Source organism: Schistocerca gregaria, chromosome 2 (assembly GCF_023897955.1).
Source record: "Schistocerca gregaria isolate iqSchGreg1 chromosome 2, iqSchGreg1.2, whole genome shotgun sequence".
NCBI lineage: Eukaryota > Metazoa > Arthropoda > Insecta > Orthoptera > Acrididae > Schistocerca > Schistocerca gregaria.
Genome location: NC_064921.1, coordinates 1,050,764,103 through 1,050,790,543, shown reverse-complemented (window position 1 = coordinate 1,050,790,543; position 26,441 = coordinate 1,050,764,103). Strand labels below are relative to the sequence as shown.

Sequence of the window (26,441 nt, the reverse complement as noted above, 5' to 3'; positions counted from 1 at the left end):
ACTGGCCTGCACAGAGTCCTGACCTGAATCCTATAGAACACCTTTGGGATGTTTTTGAACACCGTCTTTGTGTCACGCCTCACCGACCAACATCAGTACCTCTCCTCAGTGCAGCACTCCACGAAGAATGGGCTGCCATTCCCCAAGAAACATTCCAGCACCTGATTGAATGTAGGCCTGTGAGAGTGGAAGATGTAATCAAGGATAAGGGTGGGCCAACAGCATACTGAATTCCAACAAGTCATTTTCAGCCACGTGTCCGAATACTTTTGATTACATAGTGTGTAATGAGATTTACGCATGATGTGTGTGTGAATGAATGAATAAACCAACGATACAGCGGAAAGCAAAAAGTTAGCTGAAGTTTCAATTTTTCCCTGGACACCAAGATAGTGTATTGTACGCGCAAACACTTAGCGTGGTGGCTGATGGGAGCGACTGCAAAGGCATTTCAAATTTACGGCCGCTCCCATTAGCCAGCGTGTCAACTTTGTTTGCACGTTTAGTGTGTTCGATTGTTTACATGTGAAATTACATCAAATAATTTACCAATTATATTTGTTTCTGGGTCCTGCAAAACATTTTTGTTAGCTTGGATTTCCTTATAATTGTTATGCTTAAGTTTTTGTTAGAGATCCTTTGTATGACTTCTTATGTCATTCATTTAAGCCACAACCAGAAACAAAGCCATTGCAGGTACTTGAGGGGCAGCATAGCACATTAATTACAGAATTGTTTCTTGAGAGATAGGAACAAATCCGTTGCATAGATAGCTCTGTTTCCTCATTGATCTTTACATGTTCTGTCATTAACACATTACTGTGGCCTTCATTAGTAATCTTGTTAGCAGAGGGAAAAACATGAAATGTTAATGCCTTGTGATGTTTCAGCATCTGTGGTTAAGCATACTTTCCTAGAGAATGCGTAGCCGTAATATCTCAGGATTAGGCCAGCAGCTGACATACTAGTGCTGCACTCATTTTAGGATGTCCTAGTACCGAGATGATCTGCAGTACTACTGCCGTTAATGTTACCTCATTTGGGTATATTGTGTATAGGTTACGATTGCTGTTATCTTTCAATTCTGAACTGCCATTTCTTGATTTAATGTTCAGACTAACCATGTAGTTCATTTTACTGAGAACTACTTCTCATTAGCAACTCTATCTGTGCTGGAAATCTTAAAAACTCTTATCTGTTTTTGACTCTCTACAATTGATAGAAAGTGCTTTTTATCAAACCTGATTACATTCCTCCTTCAAATAGAAAGAGATAACATTTCAATATGAATTCACACATGTGACAATTGTGTTCCAATCTAGCAAATAGAAACCAATTTCTTTTCTTCCATGGTGTCAGTGTCATTGTCATAGAAGGCATGTTTCCATAATGCACCTTGTCTCTCCAAGGCAGGACGCTGCAGCATGGAATAAACCACTAAACTGGCAAGGTATGTGAAGTGTAGTAAAGCTGCTACCATTGCCGCACCTCGCAGATGTGCAGATTTCATCCGTACCAATGTACATGCACAGACAGCCATAAACTTCCAGTCAGTATGCTATTGTAGACTAGAAAGCTAACAAAAAACTTTCACAGTGATGGTCATCAGTTGTCAGTTCAGTAGATATCGTGCAGCACATCACTTCGCACAAGTGAGATGCTATGCTACATATCCCCTTCCTGAGATGAAAGATGTCATTATGGTTATAGAACATACACAGGTAAATAATACTGGTAGTTCAGAACACACTTTTGCCTTCACAAATTACATTTAGTTAAAACTGTGGAAACTAAAAACCACAGTGGTGTTTGTCAAAGTACTACTTTATATAATTCCATTTTAAGATGTTTAGTCCTAATGTTACTTATTGTTACCTGTGGATTACCCCACAAAGAGTAAGTAACACTTATCATTGCAATGTACCTAATCTTGAAGTACTTTGATAAAGGTTATACAAACAAATTTAAATTCGTGAAAGTTATAGTCCAAACATTTTACAATCGTACACACTTTTTTACATTGTCTCTGTTTCTCTATGCATGTGGGCTAGCCACAAAGAGTGCCGGTAAATCAGTTGCACCTCTAGTTTAATTATCAATTCTTTATCTAAACATAATTAGTATTGTGGTTTCAGCTCTCTGAGACTGCAGACGTGTGTGAAAGTTGTGTGTGTGTGTGTGTGTGTGTGTGTGTGTGTGTGTGTGTGTGTGTTAGAGATGGAGGATCCGCTCCTGAACTAATTAATAGAGTTGAATCTCTCAAAGGAGTGAACAATCAGTGAATCAGAAAGAAAGAACGGAAGCTCCAAATGTTTTCCACAGCAGAGAGAGAGAGAGAGAGAGAGAGAGAGAGCGAGAGACAGAGAGAGAGAGAGAGAGAGAGAGAGAGCGAGAGACAGAGCCTACCAGCGGGGCCTCTGCTGGCCAGAGCACTCTGCACACCACACAGCACAGCCAGCGCCGGCCTCTGCCCTGCTTCTGCCTCGGCTGCCTGCATTGTGCAGTGCCCCATTGGATTTTGTGTTTCACATATGCCGTGCCATCTCTGTGCTTCCTCTGCCGCGTGCAGTGTCTGGCGCAGCTTAACTTAGCATCGCACTCTGTCGGCAATCGTTTCAGTCGCTTGTCCTGCCCTCTGGGCAGTTGATGTGGGCAACAGGACAGAGAGCCTCCTAGCGGAGAACATAAGAACTACTGGCAACAACCTGCTAACAAGAGAATGGACAATTTGTCCCAGAGCGGGTGACTGGTGGCCCGCATCGAGCAAAGCAACTCGGGTGTCACTCTGGTCTCTGAGGTCTTAGCTCGAGCAGTAATACAGTTCGCAGCTTGACCTGCTTGACTCAGCTCCTCTGCATTGAAGTTCATCTCTACTGGATATTGTTCTTCGTAGTAATACCGCTATGTATATTACAGTATTATGTTATGTATACATCATTTGTTTTTATTTTATTTTTATTTGTTTAAACTGATCAGATTAGGTTCCTGGCAACTCCTCTTACTATAGGATTTGTATTACGGACACTCGAATTTACGCTTTAATTACAAGCGAACTGATAAACGTATCACAAAATGTGATACACCAATATTTTCCTTGTTTTATTCAGTGTAAGGCTATATGCAGCACTTTAGTCTTACAGTCAAATTTATATATTTTTTTCTTATTCTGGCACGGATTTTGCGATTTTAGGCGTCTTCGGAAGGAAACGTTCACTTTAAAAATATATCTCTCGCGATGTATTTGTACGAGGTTAATGAAATTTTAATAGATTATAGCCAAATATATTGTTAATGTAAATCTCAAGTTACAACATTTTCCGATCACCCAAAAAGCCACAATAGTGCAAAATAAATCAATAATCAAAAACTTTGCCATATCGTGGAAATTTCAGTAAACAATAGAAAATTCTTACTCATTATCTGTGTTACTTCAAAATAGGATCAAATAAGATCAAAATACAGGTATAGTACTGGAGTAAACCAAGTTTAAAGGGCAATGTGCCTTCCATTTATTTTCTATTGTGAATGAGTGGTGAGTCATGAAAAAGAGCTAGTTCATTTCAGGGAGTGAACAGTTCTGATCCGATCTCTGAAAAGAACAGTTTTGCCCATCTCTAGTGTGTGTGTGTGTGTGTGTGTGTGTGTGTGTGTGTGTACTGCTGACAAAGCAAAGGCCTTAATGGCTGAAATTCTGTGAATCTTTTTTTGTGCCTATCGTGACTCAGCATCTGCGCTATATGGTGAGTAGCAACTTTCCTTCTCTGGTATTGGTACATAATGAGTATTTATCACTTAATGATGCTCAATGCACAGGAAATAATTATCAGTTCATGTTATGGGTTGATCATTGCTGTAACTTTGTCCAGAAGCCACTGATGCATGCACTGTTTCTGGCAATACTGCGAAAACAGGTTCTAATACACAGATAAGAGTAGGGGTTTCACACAGGAAACTACAGAATGTGGAAGGAGATAGGATGGATCTTGTACTCCTGGCAGAGAAGAAGGGAAAGGAAAAGAAAGAGTAGGAATGTGAGAACTGAGAAAGAAAGATGATAGACTACAAAGACAGATACCAATCTCACTCCCCACCCCAAAGAGCTCTGCCTGGGAGGTTCTTCACTGGTGAACCAGAGGGACGAAGATGTTTTGCCAGTCCTACAGAATGGTCACCTCTGGCTTCGCCTTAACAGGCCTGGAAAATTGGTTTTAACACCCTACTACTGACAGCCTCTGAGGAGAGGCAGGGGGGGACAGGCGGAGGGGGAGGTGGGGGGAGTGCACCATAACAAACAGTAGCCACCATCCTGTTAACAAACTAAACTCTTAAGGAAACACTGGCATAGGAGCTGTATCTCTTACTTGTTGTACAATGCATTCAAATAAGACGAAGTAAGCTATGCCTAGCATACTATACTTCTTTACTATTTATTTCCTATATTGTGAACAACTCATGAAGATAGCTCAGACACGTGTGTCCATGTTGTTCCTTAATAAATTAGTATACAAAATCAACCAGACAACAAAGATAGGCTCCTTTACTTTCTACATTTACATCCACACTCCGCAAGCCACCTGACGGTGTGTGGCAGAGGGGACCCTGAGTACCTTTATCGCTTCTCCCTTCTATTCCAGTCTCGTATTGTTCGTGGAAAGAAGGATTGTCTGTATGCTTCTGTGTGGGCTCTAATCTCTCTGATTTTATCCTCATGGTCTCTTCGCGAGATATACGAAGGAGGGAGCAATATACTGCTAGACTCTTCGGTGAAGGTATGTTCTCAAAACTTTAACAAAACCTGTACCAAGCTACTGAGCATGTCTCCTGCAAAGTCTTCCACTGGAGTTTATCTATCATCTCCGTAACGCTTTCGCGATTACTAAATGATCGTGTAACGAAGCGCGCTGCTCTCCGTTGGATCTTCTCTATCTCGTCTATCAACCCTATCTCGTGCGGATCCCACACTGCTGAGCAGTATTCAAGCAGTGGGCGAACAAGCGTACTGTAACCTACTTCCTTTGTTTTCGGATTGCATTTCCTTAGGATTCTTCCAATGAATCTCAGTCTGGCATCTGCTTTACCAAGGATTAACTTTATATGATCATTCCATTTTAAATCACTCCTAATGCATACTCCCACATAATTTATGGAATTAACTGCTTCCAGTTGCTGACCTGCTATTGTGTAGCTAAATGATAAGGGATCTCTCTTTCTGTGTATTCGCATCACATTACACTTTTCTACATTAAGATTCAATTGCCATTCCCTGCACCATGCGTCAATTCGCTGCAGATCCTCCTGCATTTCAGTACAATTTTCCATTGTTCCAACCCCTCGATACAACACAGCACCATCCGCAAAAAGCCTCAGTGAACTTCCGATGTCATCCACCAGGTCATTTATGTATATTGTGAATAGCAACGGTCCTACGACACTCCCCTGCGGCACACCTGAAATCACTCTTACTTCGGAAGACTTCTCTCCATTGAGAATGACATGCTGCGTTCTGTTATCTAGGAACTCTTCAATCCAATCACACAATTGGTCTAATAGTCCATATGCTTTTACTTTGTTCATTAAATGACTATGGGGAACTGTATCGAATTCCTTACAGAAGTCAAGAAACACGGCATCTACCTGTTTCCCGTGTCTATGGCCCTCTGAGTCTCGTGGACGAAGAGCGCAAGCTGGGATTCACACGACCGTCTTTTTTTAAACCCATGCTGATTCCTACAGAGTAGATTTCTAGCCTCCAGAAAAGTCATTATACTCGAACATAACACATGTTCCAAAATTCTACAACTGATCGATGTTAGAGATATAGGTCTATAGTTCTGCACATCTGTTTGACGTCCCTTCTTGAAAACGGGGATGACTTGTGCTCTTTTCCAATCCTTTGGATGCTATGCTCTTCTAGAGAACTACGGTACACCGCTGCAAGAAGGGGGCAAGTTCCTTCGCGTACTCTGTGTAAAATCAAACTGGTATCCCATCAGGTCCAGCGGCCTTTCCCCTTGTGAGCAATTTTAATTGTTTCTCTACCCCTCTGTCGTCTGTTTCGATATCTACCATTTTGTAATCTGTGTGACAATCTAGAGAAGGAACTACAGTGCAGTCTTCCTCTGTGAAACAGCTTTTTTTAAAAAGACATTTAGTATTTCGGCCTTTAGTCTGTCATCCTTTGTTTCAGTACCATTTTGGTCACAGAGTGTCTGCCCATTTTGTTTTGATCCACCTACCGCTTTGACATAAGACCAAAATTTCTTAGGATTTTCTGCCAAGTCATTACATAGAACTTCACTTTCGAATTCATTGAAAGCCTCTCGCATAGCCCTCCTCACACTACATTTCGCTTCGCGTAATTTTTGTTTGCGTGCAAGGCTTTGGCTATGTTTATGTTTGCAGTGAAGTTCCCTTTGATTCTGCAGCAGTTTTATAACTTGGTTGTTGTACCACTGTGGCTCTTTTCCATCTCCTACAATCTTGCTTGGTACATACTCATCTAACGCATATAGTACAATGGTTTTGAACTTTGTCCATCGATCCTCAACACTATCTGTACTTGAGACAAAACTTTTGTGTTGAGCCATCAGGTACACTGTAATTTGCTTTTTGTCACTTTTGCTAAACAGAAAAATTTTCCTACCTTTCTTAATATCTCTATTTACGGATGAAATCATCGATGCAGTAACTGCTTTATGATTGCTAATTCCCTGTTCTGCGTTAACTGTTTCAAATAGTTCGGGTCTGTTTGTCACCAGGAGGTCTAATATGTTATCGCCACGAGTTGGTTCTCTGTTTAACTGCTCAAGATAGTTTTCAAATAAAGCTCTTTGCCACTGTGGAGTAAGCCCCAAAAACAACAGTATCTGATTTCTGTAGGAACCAGGAAATACACGTCCTTCTGCAGAAGAATACTCCCTAAATGAACCATCCCAATTCGACAGTGTACCTATAGGCACCTCCACTATCCTCTGTTCGGGTGGAGTTCATCCTTTCTTTGGTCCACCTACCAGTTTATTACACAGTTTACACATATATCTTAGATTATATTATGCACCTCCCTCCCTCCTTCAATGTTTTCCCGTATCTTACTCCAATTGCACTTGGAACCTGTACTGAGCTTCTTCATCAGGCTCCCCGCCCCCCTCCCCCCCTCACCTTCACCTCCAACTTCCGCCCTCCTCCCCCCCTCACCTCCACCTCCAACTGTTTTTTTCCATTTCTTTTAAATTATTCTCCTCACCATTCAACACACTGTTACCAAAAATCATAATTTTCGTTTATTACAAACATATTTTGCTGATGTTGCTTATAATGTCCCTGTTCAGCTTTCATCTGGATTCCATCTGTATTTTACCTAGATGTTAACACGTCTGTTGATACTACATAAGGCTACCTTTCTTCCCCCCATCAATGTGACATTGCTTACAGCCAGCATTAATCTGTTTAACTTTTAAAAGATTACAGATTTGTATAACATTCCAGACAAGAACTAGATTGATCATTTAATATTTGACACACACACACACACACACACACACACACACACACACACACACACACACTTGCTCTTAAGCAGAGTGGCATTTTAGCTCCATCATCAAACACACACAAATCTCTGTAACTTTTGTTACTTATGGCCTGCGCCCTTTTACATAACTTCTGCAGATTTGACACAAGTGGTGATTCACATTTGTTAATAGTCTCATATCACATTTGGTTGTGTATTTCTATGACATTTGTGTATACTGTGTTCATATATGCACTATGTGATCAAAAGTATCCGGACACCCCCAAAAACATATGTTTTTCATATTAGGTACATTGTGGTGCCAGGTACTCCATATCAGTGACCTCAGTAGTCATTAGACACAGCGAGAGAGCAGAATGGGGCACTCCATAGAACTCGTGGATTTCGAACGTGGTCAGGTGATAGGGTGTCACTTGTCACATAAGTCTATACGTGAGATTTCCACACTCCTAAACATCCCTAGGTCCACTGTTTCTGATGTGACAGTCAAGTAGAAACATGAAGGGACATGTGCGGCACAAAAGCATACAGGCTGACCTCGTCTGTAGACTGACAGAAACCGCCAACAGTTGAAGAGGGTCGCAATGTGTAATAGGCAGACCATCTATCCAGACCATCACACAGGAATCCCAGACTGCATCAGGTTCCACTGTAAGTACTATGACAGTTAGGTAGGAGGTGAGAAAACTTGGATTTCATAGTCAAGTGCTTGCCCATAAGTCACTTTTCATGGCAGTAAATGCCAAATGACACCTCACTTGGTGTAAGGAGCATAAGTATTGTATGATTGAATAGTGGAAAAACATTGTGTGGAGTGACAAATCACGGTACACAATGTGGCGATATGATGTCAGGGTGTGAGTATGATAAATGGCCAGTGAACGTCATCTGCCAGTGTGTGTAGTGCCCACAGAATGGCCGGTGAATGTCACCTGCCAGCGTGTGTAGTGCCAACGGTAAAATTCGGAGGCGGTGGTGTTATGGTGTGGTCATGTTTTTCATGGAGGGGGCTTGCACCCCTTGTTGTATTGCATGGCACTATCACAGCACAGCCCTACATTGCTGTTTTAATCACCTTCTCGCTTCCCACTGTTGAAGAGCAAATCGGGGATGACGATTGCTTCTTTCAACATGATCAAGCACTTGTTAATAATGCATGGCCTGTGGCAGAGTGGGTACATGACAGTTACATTCCTGTAATGGACTGGCCTGCACAGAGTCCTGACCTGGATGCTATAGAACACCTTTGGGATGTTTTTGAACACCGACTTTGTGCCAGGCCTCACCGACCGACATCGGTACCTCTCCTCAGTGCAGCACTCCATGAAGAATGTGCTGCCATTCCCCAAGAAACCTTCCAGCACCTGATTGAACATATGCCTGCGAGAGTGGAAGGTGTCATCAAGGGTAAGGGTGGGCTAACACAATACTGAATCCCAGCATTACCGATGGAGGGCACCAAGAACTTGTAAGTTATTTTCAGCCAGGTGTCCAGATACTTTCGACCATATAGTGTATATTGGAAATTAGTGATGGGCAGACAGAAACACACAGATTGGATTTAACAAAGCTCACCAAACAATGTTTCAGAATCTCATTGCGTTACAATGCTGATGGAAAACTGGATCGCTGTGCAAAGTGTACTTTGTTGCTGTAGATAGACAGGTAGTAAATGGTATTACTGTTGGCTGTTGGGACGTCATCATGGATTGAGGAAACAATCATTGTCCAAGTTGCAGTGAACAGTCTTCCAACTCATGGCCTTTCTAACCTCTTCTTTGACTTAAGTGCTGTTGCTGAATTTTATAATTACTCATCAACCAACCATTCATCTTAAATCTCTCTAACTGCAGTGCTGATGATGGCTTTTGGACTGTGGAGGAACTTCAGGTGTTAGCCACATTGCTCTGGACAACAGCACTATTTGTTGATGAATATTCCCATAAAAAAGGCAGTGTCTTCTTAAACCTTATTAAATAGCTAGTTGGTTAACCTTCTTGTTAAAATTTCATTGATTTTTCACCACAGAAGTATTTTGGTTCCTTTCAATAGGGTACCCGAATGTAGTTGTGGAATACATGTAACTTAATTTCGTAGAATAAACCACCAAACCAGTAAGTACTGTGATTTCAGCACAAAATCATTAGTACTCTGATGACCACTGTTATGTCCATGTATCAACAAAGCTGTTCTTTGGCCCCATGTACTAACTTATCTGGCCAACTTCAAGCAAATTCGTATACGTAGTACTAATCATATAGATTTCACTATTTACTGAAGTACATATATAGCCTTCACGGTAGCCCAGTTACAGTTTTTCACCTATAGAAAATTGTACACTCACATCTCAGTGGACTTCTCTTCTTCTGCAGTTCTCACAAGCCTTCCCTATTAGGAAAGAAGTAGTACGACCAGCTGCACTAATTGTGTCCACATGGCACATCAGAAGTTTCTCTAGTAACAGATTTGAATGAGCTACGGAATGAAATATAGACTTCACATAAAACTTCACCATATTGTTACTTCTTTGTTATAAGTTCACCATCAGCCCATACTAGTGTGAATAGTAGGCAGCTTATGGTATTCAACTGAGCCTGTTACTAGAACATTTACAACAGATGTTCTGCGTAGTTTTTTTTAAACCAAAATTTCACATTTTCATCTTTCTCATTCGTATGAAAACACTTTCTAACATTACATGATAAATTTTCACTAATAATTCCACAAAATAACACCTCTTTGCAGTGCTCCTATTACACACACACTATCATAATAGTGGTTAAGCTCCAAATTTTTTCTAGTCTCCCTAAAGTATTCTACAGCCCACAAAATGTGTGTGAACATACTGTTTTCTGATTGGCTGCGAAATCTTATAGTTAATCCACTATCACACATCTTTTACCTTGAACCAATCGCAACTTAATAACTTTTCAGAGCAATGTTAGAAAACTCTCCTAAAGAAGGGAACTTCATGTTATTCGTACCTAAATTATCTGAGTATGTTTCTTGTTTCCCCAGTACCATAAACTGGTGAATCATACAAGACAAAATATAGGCTTAAAGCAATATGTAATAAATTTCACCATGTATCCCCAGTTAATGTCAGCAATCTAGAAAGAGACATGTGCGCAACTCGTGGTATGCACATGAATGAAAGAGGAAAAAAAGGCAGCAAATTAATTGTTTAGGAACTTAGACAAAATTCTTTACAAAGTGGTGTAAATAAGTGCATTGCCATGGAATGGGACAACCCACCAAATCTGCAGGCAAGCCTGGAAAACTTGTAAAGCCTGATGGACAGTTGGATAGCCCTAAATCCTCTCGTATAGTCCAGCAGGAGAAACTCAGACTTAATGCCATACACCACAATTTTGGCAGTCTTAAAAACAAGCAGAATGATCTGGATGTTATTATATGTCTTGATAAACCTGATATTTTAGTCATAACTAAACACTGGCACTGAAGACCTGATTAGCAACAGTGAACCACTCTCCATGAAATTTTGTTCTGCCTGTAGTAGGAAAAACAAGTCTGGGGCTGGCATAGCAATCTTCACTGTTAAAGCAAGTAATTTCAGTGTTATTGACATAAGTGCATTGTGCATAGAAGGAATCACAGAATTTGGTGCAGTTACTCTAAAATGGGGTAGAGAAAACATAGTAATTATCGGTGTGTATAGGCCACCTGCAGCCAGTATGGATACATTTTTTCAAAAATCTGTCTGACTTGTTGATATATATAGAGGCAGTACATTTTCCGGGTTAAATGGCCATGTAAATACTATAATTACAGGGGATATAAATATAGACTTATTAACCAACGATGCCAATACCAAAAAGCTAAACCTCCTACTCAATGAATTCAGTCTGAACCCAGTTATCTGTGAGGCAACTAGAGAAATTGGCAACAGCAAAACATGTCTGGATAATACAATCGCAAATGTGATCCATCTTTCCTACAGCACAGCTGTTCTAAAACTAACCATCTCTAATCACCATGCAGTATAGCTACAATGGGAGGGAAATCACATGCCCTTTGTCACTAAAAAGAAACTATATATAAGCAAAAGAATTATGTTTAATGATAACATCAATATACTGAACTGCATGCTAGCACACATTCCATGGTTTGAGAATGATAGGTTTTCCTATGACTGCTTTGCTGCTGACTTCTACTACTGTTCTGATGCCACATGCCCAGTTGTATTCGCCTAAGTTAAACAAACTAAAAATATAAACAAAAGTATCTGGATAAATAATGATGTCATTGAAGCAAGGGAAAAATTAAAATTTATTTCATAGTGCAACGTTGAATAGAAGACAAAATCTCAAGCTAAAGGAGGCCTTCAGAACTTATCAAGAATACCATAAAGAGTTACTAATACAGACCAGGGGCAGCAATGTTGCAAACAAGCTTCAGGCTTTACACAGTGTTACTACTGGTGTCCGTGGAGTGATAAAACAGCTCCAGAACAGGCAGAGACAAGTGCTGTAAGGGCATCCCACAATGGGATGCTTGTAAAAGATCAACTTGAAATTGCTAATACACACACAAAAATTTTTTTTGTATCACTCCAGTTCCCAGAACTCCTGAAGATAGACGTTGACTGTTGATATTGTGTCACAGACACAATCCCTTTGACTGTTCAGAGATGTCACTAAACCTGCTCAAAAATGTAAACAACCATGCATGAGCACTGTAGTTCAACCACACCTAGACAGTCGATACTGCATTTTGATCGTGACCAGATTTGTTACTTTGCGCCAGGAAGGGCTCTCTACAAGGGCAGTGTCCAGGCATCTCAGAGTGAACTAAAGCGATGTTCATCGGACATGGAGGAGGTACACAGAGACAGGAACTGTCGATGACATGCCTCGCTCAGGGCAGCCAAGGGCTACTACTGCAGTGGATGACCGCTACCTACGGATTATGGCTTGGAGGAACCCTGATAGCAACACCACCATGTTGAATAATGCTTTTCGTGCAGCTACAGGACATCATGTTACGACTCAAGCTGTGTGCAATAGGTTTCATGATGCACAACTTTGCTTCTGACATCCACGGTGAGGTCCATCTTTTGCAACCATGATACCATGCAGTGCGGTACAGGTTGGCCCAACAACATGCCGAATGGACTGCTCAGGATTGGCATCACGTTCTCTTCACTGATGAGTGTCACATATGTCTTCAGCCAGACAGTCATGGGAGACATGTCTGGAGGCAACCTCATCACCTTGAACACCTTAGACACACTGTCCAGCAAGTGCAGCAAGGTGGAGATTCCCTGCTGTTTTGGGGTGGCATTATGTGGGACCGACGTATGCCGCTGGTTGTCATGGGAAGCGCAGTAACAGCTTAACGATACATGAATGAATGCCATCCTCCAAAAGATAGTGCAGCCATATTGGCAGCGTATTGGCGAGGTATTCGTCACATGGACGATAATTCACGCCCCCATCATGCACATCTTGTGAATGACATCGCTTGACTAGAGTGGCCAACATCTCCTCCAGACATGAACGCTATCAAACATGTCTGGGATAGGTTGAAAAGGGCTGTTTATGGACGATGTGACCCACCGAACACTCTGAGGGATCTATGCCAAATCACCCTTGAAGAGTGGGACAATCTGGACTAATAGTGCCTTGATGAACTTGTGGATAGTATGAAATGACAAATACAGGTATGCATCAATGCAAGAAGACGTACCACTTGGAATTAGAGGTACCAGTGTGTACAGCAATCTGGACCACCACCTCTGAAGGTCTCATTGTATGTTGGTACAACATGCAATGTGTGGTTCTCATGAGCAGTAAAAAGGGCAGAAATGATGTTTATGTTGATCTCTACACCAGTTTTCTGTACAAGTTCCGGAACTCTTGGAACCGAGGTGATGCAAAACTTTTTTGATGTGTGTATACTCAATGAATATCTTTCTTCAATGGGGGAAGCTGTCAATGATAAACATAAGAATCTGAAACATAATTTTAAATGCAATCCATCTGAGCATAACATATATCTAGCCCCCATAATTAACATCATTAGCTCTCTAAAATCCTCTAATTCTGCAGAGCACGATGGCCTGAGTATAAATGTATTAGAAGTGCGCAGACAAAATGTCTCTGTACCTCTGTCTGTAGCAGTAAATAATATAATAGAATCAGGCACCTTCCCAGACAGACTAAAAATAACTCAGGTAAGAACCAAAGAAAATCTAAATAAGCTCTTGCTACTTCAAAAAAAGGGCTATAAGAATCATCTGTGGAGAAAAATATAAGGAATCATACCGTGGTTTGTTTCTAAAAACTTGTGTACTAAGCATAGTAAATATGTACATTCTTAAAGACATATTACTTGTTGAAATACTGCTGCCTACTATTTATTATGATTTGTATCAGTACAATACCAGAAATAAAGAAAAAATAAAATACATCAGCAGCCACAGAACAAAACTCTATGAAAGGGTCCACAGTATGCTGATTTAAAATTAGCCAATGCACTGCCCAGTTAAGTTATTACCCTATCCACAATGAAGCTTAAATTTCTGCTAAAGAAATTCCTGCTACAAAATCCATTTTACTCATTAGAAGAATACCATACTTACATACAGAATAAGAAATGCTTCGAAAAAATACGTAAACAATGTTAAGCAAACCATTATATTTGTAATTTAATCATTTTTTTTAATCAGTGACATACTCAGAAGAATGTATTATTGTGCCATATATCAAGAATTGTAACCTGCTTTTATACAAATGCAATGAATCATTCAATGTCAAAGTATTGTTATTATTATTATTATTATTATTATTTAGAAATAAGTCTCATCTCTGCATGAGGCTGCTTGCTATTGTTTACTTCTATAGGCGTGATGATAAGGTGCTACGCCTCATCTTCAAATGACCTGTTTGTTGTACTTAATTGAACGTTGGTTTTCGAGTATTCATGGAACAGGCAATCTAAAAGCTAACAATTATTGAAAAATGTTGATTGAGGTAATAGTAGCTTTGAAATGAATTGTCATATTACATCCTGCTGAGCTTTTCCCCTTCTCTAATTCACAGCTAGAGTAAGTTTTTTTCTAGTCTACACTGTCGGAATACCTTAACTCTGTCCAAATCCTATAGTTGTTCCAATATACACAATTTTTCTGAGAGTGAGTTTATGAAAGCATTCCACTTGAAATAAAACACACACTGTAACTACTGTTTAGAAAGATAATGACATTATAATAACCAGGAAAAAGCTTAAGTGTAAATGGTATGTAACCTGACTACTGAGTTAAACAAACTAAAAAATTAATCTGCATGATTCTTACATAAGCTTTTAGCTATTTAGAACTTCTCTACAATGATGTCTTTTGTTATATCCTTAGGTTGGAATAGTCGGCAGAACAGGAGCAGGGAAGTCTTCACTCATTTCAGCACTGTTTCGTCTAGCAGAGCTTGAAGGGGCTATTTATATTGATGACATAGATACACAGACAATTGGTCTACATGATTTGAGGAAAAGAATATCTATCATTCCTCAAGAGCCTGTATTATTTTCGGCTTCACTTCGATACAACCTGGATCCTTTCAGTGAATTTCCTGATCATAGACTTTATGAAGTATTAGACGAGGTAATAAATTTAGAGAAAATATGCTTCTGACATAATAAAATAACATTGCAGTTAATAACATTTAAGTACTACACACACACACACATATATATATATATACTTAACTTATTAACACTAACTTCAGGTGAAACTTAAAGAAGCTGTCGATGGACTAGATTTTGAAGTCAGTGAAGGGGGCAGCAATTTCAGTGTTGGCCAAAGACAACTTGTTTGTCTAGCACGAGCAATTCTGCGAAACAACAACATACTAGTACTTGATGAGGCCACAGCAAATGTTGACCCACAGTAAGTCCAATTCTTATTGTTTTAAAACTAAACAAAGTTATAGGTCTTACTTTGAAATAGAATCTTGATTGTTAGCCTATAATCACATCTGAATCTTCCCTTAATCTTCTCTACTTCTGATCCAGTGCATAATCTCCACTTCTTAATTAGCAGTTAAGGGAAAGTGCATATTTTTTTCTTTTTTCTCATATAGAATTTTTTAATGTCTAAAGCTAAAAAGTCCATAGCATTTTTAATCTTGTGTGTCTGTAAGCCCTACTCCAACTATTCAGCAGATCGCTTCTCTTGTGCTTTAAGTATTTTTGAACTTCTAACAATGTTTCATTGTCATTAGCAAAGATAAAAGTTAAATGACAAACTGAAACATTTTCTGTCATATTTCTACTTTTATTTGCTTCTACAATTTCATATTTGTTGCAAGTAGTTAACATTAATAACTCCAACAATAATTCCCTGAACTTCCTGGCAGATTAAAACTGTGTGCCGGACCGAGACTCGAACTTGGGACCTTTGCCATTCACAGGCAAGAGCAAGGCGAAAGGCAAAGATCCTGAGTTCGAGTCTCTGCCAGGAAGTTCCATATCAGCACACACTCCGCTGCAGAATGAAAATTTCATTCTGAGTAGTCCCTGATACAAGGGAGTACCCAAAAAAACCAAACTAATTTTTGGGTGGCCATAGCTTTTGAGGTGCTATGTTTTTTAGACCGAACATTCCACAGTCAGTAAGGCGAGTGCCATTGCTGAAGGTCAGGATCGGACTCAGCAGAGTTCGTAATTACAACTGTTTGTGTGATTGTTGTTTTTGCAGTGGCTGATTTTTGTGAACAGTGTACGGTGAGGAAATTCTGCTTTTTGCTCTGAAAAAGTGGAACAGAAACTCTTGGAATGTTAAAAACAGTGTACAAGGATGATGCTATGGTGAAAATTCAAGTGTTTGAGTGGTTTTCCTATTTCATAAATGTCAACCGATGACAAACCTTGATATGGTTTTCCTTCCACGTACTGAACACATGAAAATGTTGAAAACATCTGTGGAGTCATCAATGAAGATTAACGACGAATCATTGAAGAAACTGTGGAGCTGTCTGGAGTGACTTGGAGTTCAGTGCAGTGAAATGTGACAGAAGATTTGGGAATGAAACGGGTGGCTGTGCTTCGAAGCAAAAGTCCCAAAATGATCGAAACTTTCTTTCAAACCACAGGTGACTAAACTTTGTGCTATTCTTACGATTCTGAATCAAAGCAACAACCAACTCAGTGGAAGACTTCAAAGTTTGCCTCGCCCCAAGGGAGCTCATCACGTGAAATCAAACATTAACACGATACTTATTTGTTTTTTCGATGTGAGAGGAGTCCTCCATTCAGAGTTTGTTCCATAGGATCAGACAGTTGACCAGGCTTTCTATTTGGAAGTTTTGAAAAGACTGTGCAGTCGATGTGATGGAAACATCTGATTTGTGGTAATTGGGTGAATGATTTTGCAATCATGACAAACCCCTTCTTAACACAGCCATGTCTCTATGAAAATTCTTGACCAGAAATGTGACGACCCGTCTCTCACCCCCCGTACTCACACGACCTTGCCCTGTGCAACTTTTTTTTTGTTTCCTAGAATGAAACGAGATGTGAAAAGAAAGCGTTTTGCTGATGTTGCTGAGATGAAGAAAAAAATGACGGAGGCACTGTCAAGCTACAAGAGAGATTAATTAAAACCATATTTTGAAAAATTGAATAAGTTTATTAGTGCAGGTGGATAGTTTTTCAAAGGGGATTGAATGTTTGTGCTTAAAATGCGAATAAATAAGGACAATGAAGAAATGGCAAGTTTGGTTTATTTTGGGTACCTTCTTGTATTTAATTTTGCAATTGGTCATTTACTGTAGTTTCGCAAAATCTCTTATTAAATAACACACAAATGTAGAGGTATCCAGTTTATAATCTTAAAATGTGTTTTTTTTCTGTGTTTATAGAACAGATGCACTGATCCAACAAACAATTAGGAAAAAGTTCAAAAACTGCACAGTTCTAACAATTGCTCACCGCCTGAATACTATCATGGACTCAGACAAAGTGTTGGTTATGGATGCAGGCACTATGGTGGTAAGACAGAGTATAGTTTTGTGAATAATTTAGCTAGAAAATATAAATATTGACAGTATTCACACCTAGTAAAATCATAGTTGTTCCAACTAAGGCTGACCAAATAATAGTTCATGTGTGCTGTATATTAATGTATTGTAAACCTGAAACTGTAATTTTAACATTAATAGAGAATGTAAATGTAGCTGATGGAGAGATTTTGGAGTTATTTTGACCATCAAAGCTTTCAGAAATGTATATAATACAAAATACTGTAGCACATATTAAACATGCAGGCTTAACCAAAAAAATTGTTATCCGAAACCCCCCTCCCCCTTTTTAGTTTGGTTAATTTGGGTTAAAAAACACCAATTTACTTAGCGAATTAACTAGCTCATCATTTATGAGCATTATGAGGCTACCACTAATGCTGCCTCCTAAGTCACCTGTGGTACTAACCTTGTCACACATTCTGACATATTAGTTCCCTGTTTTTGGGAAAGAAAGGAAAATGTGAATTTTACACCACACTGACATAATGGCCATTACAAGAAAAGCACAAGCTAAGCTAGACCATGGTCTTCAAACAATTTTAGCATTTGCCTTAAGAAATTTAGAAAAAATGGGAAAGTGTTAATCACAGTTGCAGGATACAACTTTTAACCCTGTTTCACACATACTCGAGCTCGGTTCTCAACACCGACTGCCCCGCACATAGCAGTGGATGTCTCAACACCATCAGACCAGACCAGGCCAGGCTCACAGTGTTGGGTGTGCACTCAGCGCTGCCAGTGGCCTTGCGGCAGTCGTGTTTATCATTGTGCCCAGTCAGTGGGTTTTGTCTCTATTGAGACTTATTGATGACACAACTTGTGCCTTTTGCGTTTTAAGAAATTCGAAACCCTACCGAAGATATTGCTTGTCACTGCGCAGAATCTAATTTACTTTTGTACATGGGAAGTAATAGTGTAGCAAGTGTTTTCTAAGACTGAGGCATTCATAATGTACTTGATTATCTTCTTACATTTACATCTAAATACGTACTCCACAAGCCACCATATGGTACGTGGTGGAGCATACCCTGTGCCACTACCAGTCATTTTCTTTTCTGTTCTCAAAAATACAGCAAGGGAAAAACAACTGTCTGTATACCTTCATACGAGCCCAATATCTCTAATCTTATCTTCATGGCCATTACGCGAAATGTATGTTGGCGGCAATAGAATCATTCTACAGTCACCTCAAATGCCAGTTCTCTAAATTTTCTCAATAGTGCTGCTCAAAAAGGACATCACATTCCCTCCAAAGATTGCCATTTAAGTTCCTGAAGCATTTCCATAATGCTTGCATGTTGTTTGAATCCACCAGTAACAAATCTTAACAGCCAACCTATGAATTGCTTCAAAGTCTTTCTCTAATCCGACCTGGTGCAGATCCCAAACATTCAAACACTCTCCAATGATGAGTTCCACTAGCAACCTATATGCAATATCCTTAACCGATGAATCACACTTTCCTAAAATTCTCTCAATAAATGAAGTCGACCATTCACCTTCCCTAATATAATCCTTATGTGCTTATTCCATTTCATATTGCTTGGATTCATTAGATGAATTTTTGGATATAGTAAGTGGGTAATTTCCCCAGTAATATTTTGTGTAATGTAATATCTTGTATAGACACCTTTTATTAACCTGACACATTCCACATCATTACGAAGTGTCGTATTCATGACCTATGGAACAAGTACTAATCTAATCTGCAATGTTATGCCTAGATACTTAATCAGGGTGTATATGGCCCAGGAGATCCAGGAAAAACCTGGGAATTTTTTCATCCGGGAGAAAACCAGGAAAAAACCGGGAATTTTTCATTGTTTTAGTTTTCAGTTAAATTTTTGTGATTTTGACTGGTAAGAACCAATGCTCTAACAAAGAATATTACTGTAACACGCTACTGCAGAATAATACTGCAGCAACAAAAAATGAACGAGAGGAAAAAAAGCGAAAATAAAATTTAAGTCGCAAAGGAAATGCACCCTATACAACAACAAAACAGTGCTCGTACAAGCGTCTGCCAACAGCAAAGTGTGCCAAAGGCTTTAGGAAGACTATGCAATACTTTATAACAACAAATTGCCTCCGCCTGAGCGTGACATGACAATTGTTTAAATTAGATTACTTTGAGCTGTTGCGGGTGGGCTCTTGAGCATGCACAGTTGAGGCGCATATGAGTAATACCTTCTCCCGCCTCTTGTTACAGAGGTGTGGCTGGGCGCCACTACTTAATATTGCCCCTGTTCGAAAACATAGTAAATCTGGTCCTGATGCACAGAGCAGTCTTGAGTTGAGGTGGAGAGTCTCTATGTGACCTGTGTTTACATTTAGTGATTTTGTTGTTTCCTCTTCGTTTATTGCTCTCACGTTAAATGGTAAACAAACGGATTTTTGTGGCCGGGAGCTATCAAAAGAATTAAAATACGTTCGCATAATTACGGAAGGCTAAAATATGTTATTACATTCAGATTTTATTTCCACCTTTCTGACAGTCAAGAATTAATCGCCTTACAGAACAATGAAGTTATTTTTGGCGGTTCGCTAAAGAGATTTGGCTTAAAATAAATCTTTTCTGATGAGGCAATCAATTAATTTGAAACGAAGTGTTTCATTGCATACTATTGGCTAGTTTCAACTGTTCGCTGCATTTCAGGTGCACGTATGGCATTATGCCATAATAAAGAACCAAACATGAGATAATACAATACTGGTACTCCAAGAAAATTTACATACGAATGTGCATTTTAAGCCGAATTATGCATTTTAGTATGGTTCGCGAAATTCCGACGCTCTTGAAGTACCGTCTGATGTCTTTTTTTCTTTTATAACATATGTAAGATCTTTTAATGTCTTACACGTACAAACATATGGGCTTCCTGCGTCATCGTAGCTACGCAAGTGCGGTGACACAAGTTATCTGGCGCTCTCTTGCAACTACTGAAATGAACCTATTTCCAGCAGGTCGCGGGAAAATATTGCGAATGGTGGTTTGAAAAGTGTTACATTCAAAGCAGATTTACTTTTACGCAAGATCTTTCAAAATGTGTTTTCCCCCTGAGTTTCGATTTCTAAAGTGCCAGGAAATTCTACTCCGGTATATAAAACTATAAACATTCAAAGGACTGATGAGTTTTACTGTGCCGAGGAAGAGTATACTGTCACTTAACACTGAAAAAGTGTACTTTCACCTGGGAGAAAGTGTATTTTTAACCAGAAAATCCGGGAAAAATCCGGGATTTTTTTTCCTTGTCCACGTATACACCCTGTTAATTGATGTGACTGTCTCAAGCAGTACTTACGCCGTACTGGAACATTATCGGTTTGTTTTTCATACACATCTGCATAAACATACTTTTTTTCTACAGTTAGAGCTAGCTGCCGCCCATCACACCAGCTAAAAATTTTATATAAGACATCTTGTGTCCTCCTACAGTCACTCACTGACAACATCTTCCCATACACCACTGCATCATCAGCAAACAGCTGCTTACCCTGTCTGCCAAATCGTTTATGCATGCAGAAAATAATAGCAATCCTATCACCTTTCCTGGGGCACTCCTGGCAATACACTTGTCTTTGATGAACACTCACTGTTGAGGACAACATACTTGGTTCTGTTATCTAAGAAGTCTTCAAGCCACTCACGTACCTGGGAACTATTCCAAGTGCTTGTATATTCCACACGCTTGTATCTTTGTCAACAGTCAGCAGTGTGGCACCTTGTTAAATGGTTTATGGGAATCTAGGAATGTGGAATCTGCCTTTTGCTCTTCGTACATGGTTCGCAGGATCTGATACAAGAAAAGGGCAAGCCGAGTTTTGCATAAGTAATGCTTTATAAAACTGGTTTGATTTGTGGACAGAAGCTCTTCTCTCTAAGGAAAATTATTATATTTGAAATGAGAATATTTTCAAGGATTGTGCAGCAAACTAATTTTGAAGACAGTGGTCTGTAATTTTGCAGGTCAATTTCTTTGTCCTTCTTATGTACAAGAGTCACTTGCACTTTTTTCCAGTTGCTTGGGCTTTGTACTGGCTGAGAGATTCAAAATAAATGCAAGCTTAGATCGATATTGTAATAATGAACGAGATACCTTAAAGCGATGGATCAATGCAGCCAGGAAGACGCCCCACTTGTTGACTTCCGAAAAGCATCTAAATCAGTGCCATGCCCGCGCGTGTTATTAAAAGTGTGATCAGATGGTGCATCAGGATGAAATTTTTGATTGAGAACTTCTCAGTAGGGAGGACACAACATGTTGTCTTGGGTGGAAAGTCATTGACAGATGTTGAAATAACTTCAGACATGCCTCAGATAAGTTTGTTGGGACCCTTGCTTTAATAAATTTGCAGACAAAATTAACGGTAACCTGAAACATTTTGCATCTGACACAGTTATAAATAATGAAGTATTATTGCAAAAAAGGCAGCACAGGTATTCATTCAGACCTTGATAAGATGTCAAAGTGTGCAAAATTTGGGCAGCTTGCTTCAAGTATTCAGCTATGAGATGTTGTGCACTTCATAAAACAAAAAAATGTTGTATCCTATGACTACAACATCAGAGACCCACAACTGGAATCAGTCAAATGCCAAAGTGTATCAACTTGTAGCATTATGAAACGGAATGATCACTTAAGACTCAGTAGCAGACAGATCAGGTGACATACTTCAGTTTATTGGTTGCATACTAAGAAAATGTAATCATCATACAAAAGAGATTGCTTACAAAACATTCGAGCAACGTATTGTAGAATACTTCAAGCGTGTGGCACCCATTCCAAACAGGACACATGGACTGTATACGAAGTAGAGTAGGAACAAATAGTACTTAGTCTTTCAATTAACATTGAAGAAGCTGAATAAACTGAACCAACAGATGCTTGATGAGAGAGACAAACTATCTCACAAAAAGCTACTTACACAGTTTCAAACAACCAGCTTTAAGCAGGGAATCATGGAGACCACAAAGGCAAAATTAGACTAATTGTAATGCACAAGGAGATATTTAAGCAGTCAATCCTGAACTCCATATTTCAGAGTAGGCATGTAGATGCAGATGTAGACTTCAGTGCAAGGATGTCTTTTACAAATTTCACTTTATTTTGGTCCTGTATTATAACAGAATATTTGTTATTTTCTTGTTTACAAAAGCTTTTAAATTAGATAAAAGCTCTTTACATTTTACTTACATGCCGCAAGGCAAAAAGAAAATGTTTCCTCAAATAAGTAAAATGTTATGCTGTTGCATATAATGTTAAAGTGTTTGTAAACAAGAAAATCATGAATATTCTGTTATATTATAGGACCAAAATAATGTGAAATTCATATGAGGAATTCTTGTTGTCAGGCTCAGACCAGAAATCAATTATGGTGAAGTAAAGTATTCATCAAAAAGTGTGGCCGGTTGCTCTTTTTCGTTCATTGATACAGTGACATTTATTTGAAAAGCCATCTAGTTCCCAACCATTTTATTGACTTTGGATGTAAAAAGAGTGAGTAACAATTTAAAGGTTGATGGTGGTGATTATGTCTTGTGATTTTAATGTATTTATATAAGACATCTTGTGTCCTCCTACAGTCACTCACTGACATCATCTTCCCATACACTACAGCATCATCAGCAAACAGCTGCTTACCCTGTCTGCCAAATCGCTTATGCATGCAGCAAATAACAGCAGTCCTATCACCTTCCTGGGGCACTCCTGGCAATACCCATGTCTTTGATTAACACTCGCAGAATATAAACTGATGTACAAGCACTTCATTCACTGTGTTGTTCTCTGATGACACCTGACATGACAACATGCGACACGAGACACCAACCTCTGTCAATGTATATTGCCTACTATCATTCAAAGTCATTTATCTTCGAAACAGCGCATTTCTGGACATGGGTTTATCTCCAGATATTGCTGTTGTCAGTCTCTCCTGCAACATCTATATTTTGAATCATCCTATAGTGAGTGAGTGTGTGTGTGTGTGTGTGTGTGTGTGTGTGTGTGTGTGTGTGTGTGTGTGTGTGTGTGTGTGTGTGTCATCATCTTCCACCTCTCCATTCCCACTTTGAAAGTTTCTTTCCCTCCTCTTATTGCCCTACTCATTACATTTGCAGAAGCCAATTATAAGTTCCCTTTTTTTCCATTTCAATCTCTCCTTATCCCCTTCTTCATCCGGTAAAAACACCGATACCATTTTGTCATTTGGTGCATTTGGATCTCAATTTATAAGGTGACTTCCTTGAGCAATTACATTGATCCCACTTACATCACTCGTTGCCCTTTAACTTTTATTCTACTGTCTCCCCCCTCCCTTTAGCCAGCAGCTCTTGTCCACTGTTTCATTCACAAGTGTGAATTTCTTCTTCACAGTTATGTTTACAAAATAGCATACTTAAAGTAATGGTATGACATTATTCTTCTACCTCTAACCAAAGGTTTAATTAAATGAAAGTCAATACCAAAGCTCTACTTTGTAATCTTTCCTGCATCATCAATTATTTAGCTAAATTTATAATTGATGAGTCATTGAAATCTCTTGTTACTCAACAATAATTAGTTAATAAAAAGAGAAACAAAATTGTCCACTTTTCAGGAATTTGCTCATCCCTATGAACTTCTGCAAAATTCTGATGGGCACTTTTACAATATGGTCCAGCAGACAGGGACAGCAATGGCACTGCAGCTGACACAAATTGCAGAAGAGGTAAATATAATATGTTTTCTCTATAAATAAGCTGTTACTATGTTAATACCATATTAGCACCTCCATTAGGTGAAAAGAGAATTCTTGTATACTCAACACGATCATTATCAGAACCAATAATAAATGTGAATTCCAATGTTGTACTCTCATAGATTCACTGCACGCCTATATTGTTCACAAAACACTTCATTAATGTTAAAAACAGAACAACTGTGATGTAATTTGTCATTAAAATGGTAATACACAGAAGTTTCTAGTTGTTCTATTCAGAGAGAGTATGAGTATGTGTATGTGTATTTGAGGGGCATATGTGCTATTTAAAATTTAAAGCCAGTTTCCTCACTGATTCTAACAGTTGTGTTAATTATTATAACCTTTGTACATGAACAGTACTTTTTGAATTAATTATTATAACCTTAATTATTATAACCTTTGTACATGAACAGTACTTATTGAATACAGGATGACAACCTCAGTGTCACAAGTTACATCAATATTATCTACTATGTATTACTCATTCCTACCACCAGTCTGCCTACAGATCTCTATTTCTCTGCCAATAGGTTACCATTGTATTAACAAAAGTGTTAAAAATATTGTTTTGAAACTACTGAGAAATTTGTGTAAAGATAAATGAACAGTTCTGAAGTAAACAGCAAGTTTGGCAGTGTGCAAAAGGTAGGAATTTGGCAGCTATAATAACTTTAGTATAACATTACCAGGTCATTCCAATTCCTCACCATGATTTACATATTGCTCTGCACTTAATGTTCTTTCGGCTTTAAGATTTTGGCTTACGACTACTGCTACGTAAAATAACAATGACTGGTGGTAGTGTTTGTAAGTAATGAGAGTGCATATCAATGAAATTGACATTCTTGCAATCAGCAGGTCCAAATACTACTATGGCAGAAATTTTCAAGCTCCAGCCATATATTTGTGCCTTTTTCGTACTTTTAATTGCTATTGCTTTTATCACTTTATCAACTTTTGTCTTCATATTACTATTTATGCATTACTCAATAAATAAATTTATTCTCACTTCAAAATAATTTATTTCAGAACTACAAGAACAAACATTCCACAAAAGAAGAAACAGAAGCAGTTAAATAAAAGGGAATACCAGAAGACGGCAGAGTCACCTTGACAACTTGAAAGGAGGGGAGAGGGAGAGTGTGTTTTTGGGTGTCATGTTCATCAGACAAAATGATCATAAAGTGTTGCATTAGTTTTCAAGGATGCATCTAGGACGTTTTCTTCCGATATTTTGAACAAAAAAAAACTCTCAGCCATAGAAAGAGACATGCACAAATTAGGCCTAAAAATGTATTTATGAAAGTAAAATCCAACAAAATTGCAATGAAAGAATTTCCTTCCTGAAAAGTATAAGTAGATTGATTACAGTTTATTCACAAGCTGCAATCTGGAATGTATAACTATGCAACAAATGTACTTAGTACTTGATGTCATCAACATACATTTGTAGTATACATTAATTTAATAATCTAGTCAGAGAACTGTATATTTTTTTAAGTTATTACTGTTATACAATGTTCAAAAGTTTGTGTGATCATGAGAGAATGAAGATATTTGCTCAATAATTAACATAAATGTTACACTATTTCACATTGTATTTATGCCTGACAAATTACCATTGCATAGTCAATTTCACTGTTAAGTAAACATAATTTGCTACAGTTAGACAGATTACAATAACTTTTTAAAGAAATTTCTTTTCTTTTGTGTTTCTCTGCCAACTGATTTGACAAAAATGTCCATTATAAATCATGTTCGAAAACTATAAGTATATTTGTTTATTTAAGGATTTTAAGTCACAGCCTCCTTACCATCACCACAGAAAACTGTATTACTTTGGAAGTCAATTATTCATACTCGCAATAATTTATTGACATAATTGTAGAGCTCCTCAGTTGGTAGAACTCGCTTTTATCTTTACTTAGATGGCAGTAAGAAGATAACATAAAAAGTAGACTGCTGAGTACTTTTTAGTGGGGCCACAGTGCCGGGAGACAATAGCAGCCCAGTATGTTTTTTTTCTTCATATGAGGAATTTCATCAAATAGCTAAAAAGTATATCTAACAGTCTCCTTTTAAATGTGCCACTCTCCCATTCAATGCTTCTTCTGTGTAGGAAGTAGCAA

General features: G+C 38.7%; 1 protein-coding gene across 1 annotated transcript in view; it reads left to right on the top strand.

Moving 5' to 3' along the window:
* LOC126335571 (ATP-binding cassette sub-family C member 4-like) overlaps nucleotides 1-26,008 on the top strand; it is a 309,710-nt gene extending 283,702 nt beyond the window's left edge. Inside the window, exons 22-26 of the mRNA XM_049999000.1 lie at nucleotides 14,907-15,152; nucleotides 15,277-15,437; nucleotides 17,410-17,539; nucleotides 24,169-24,279; nucleotides 25,342-26,008. Of these exons, the coding sequence (XP_049854957.1) occupies nucleotides 14,907-15,152; nucleotides 15,277-15,437; nucleotides 17,410-17,539; nucleotides 24,169-24,279; nucleotides 25,342-25,392 (699 nt within the window). The 3' untranslated portion in view covers nucleotides 25,393-26,008. The remainder of the gene's footprint in view (nucleotides 1-14,906; nucleotides 15,153-15,276; nucleotides 15,438-17,409; nucleotides 17,540-24,168; nucleotides 24,280-25,341) is intronic.
* The last annotated feature ends 433 nt before the right edge of the window (nucleotides 26,009-26,441 follow it).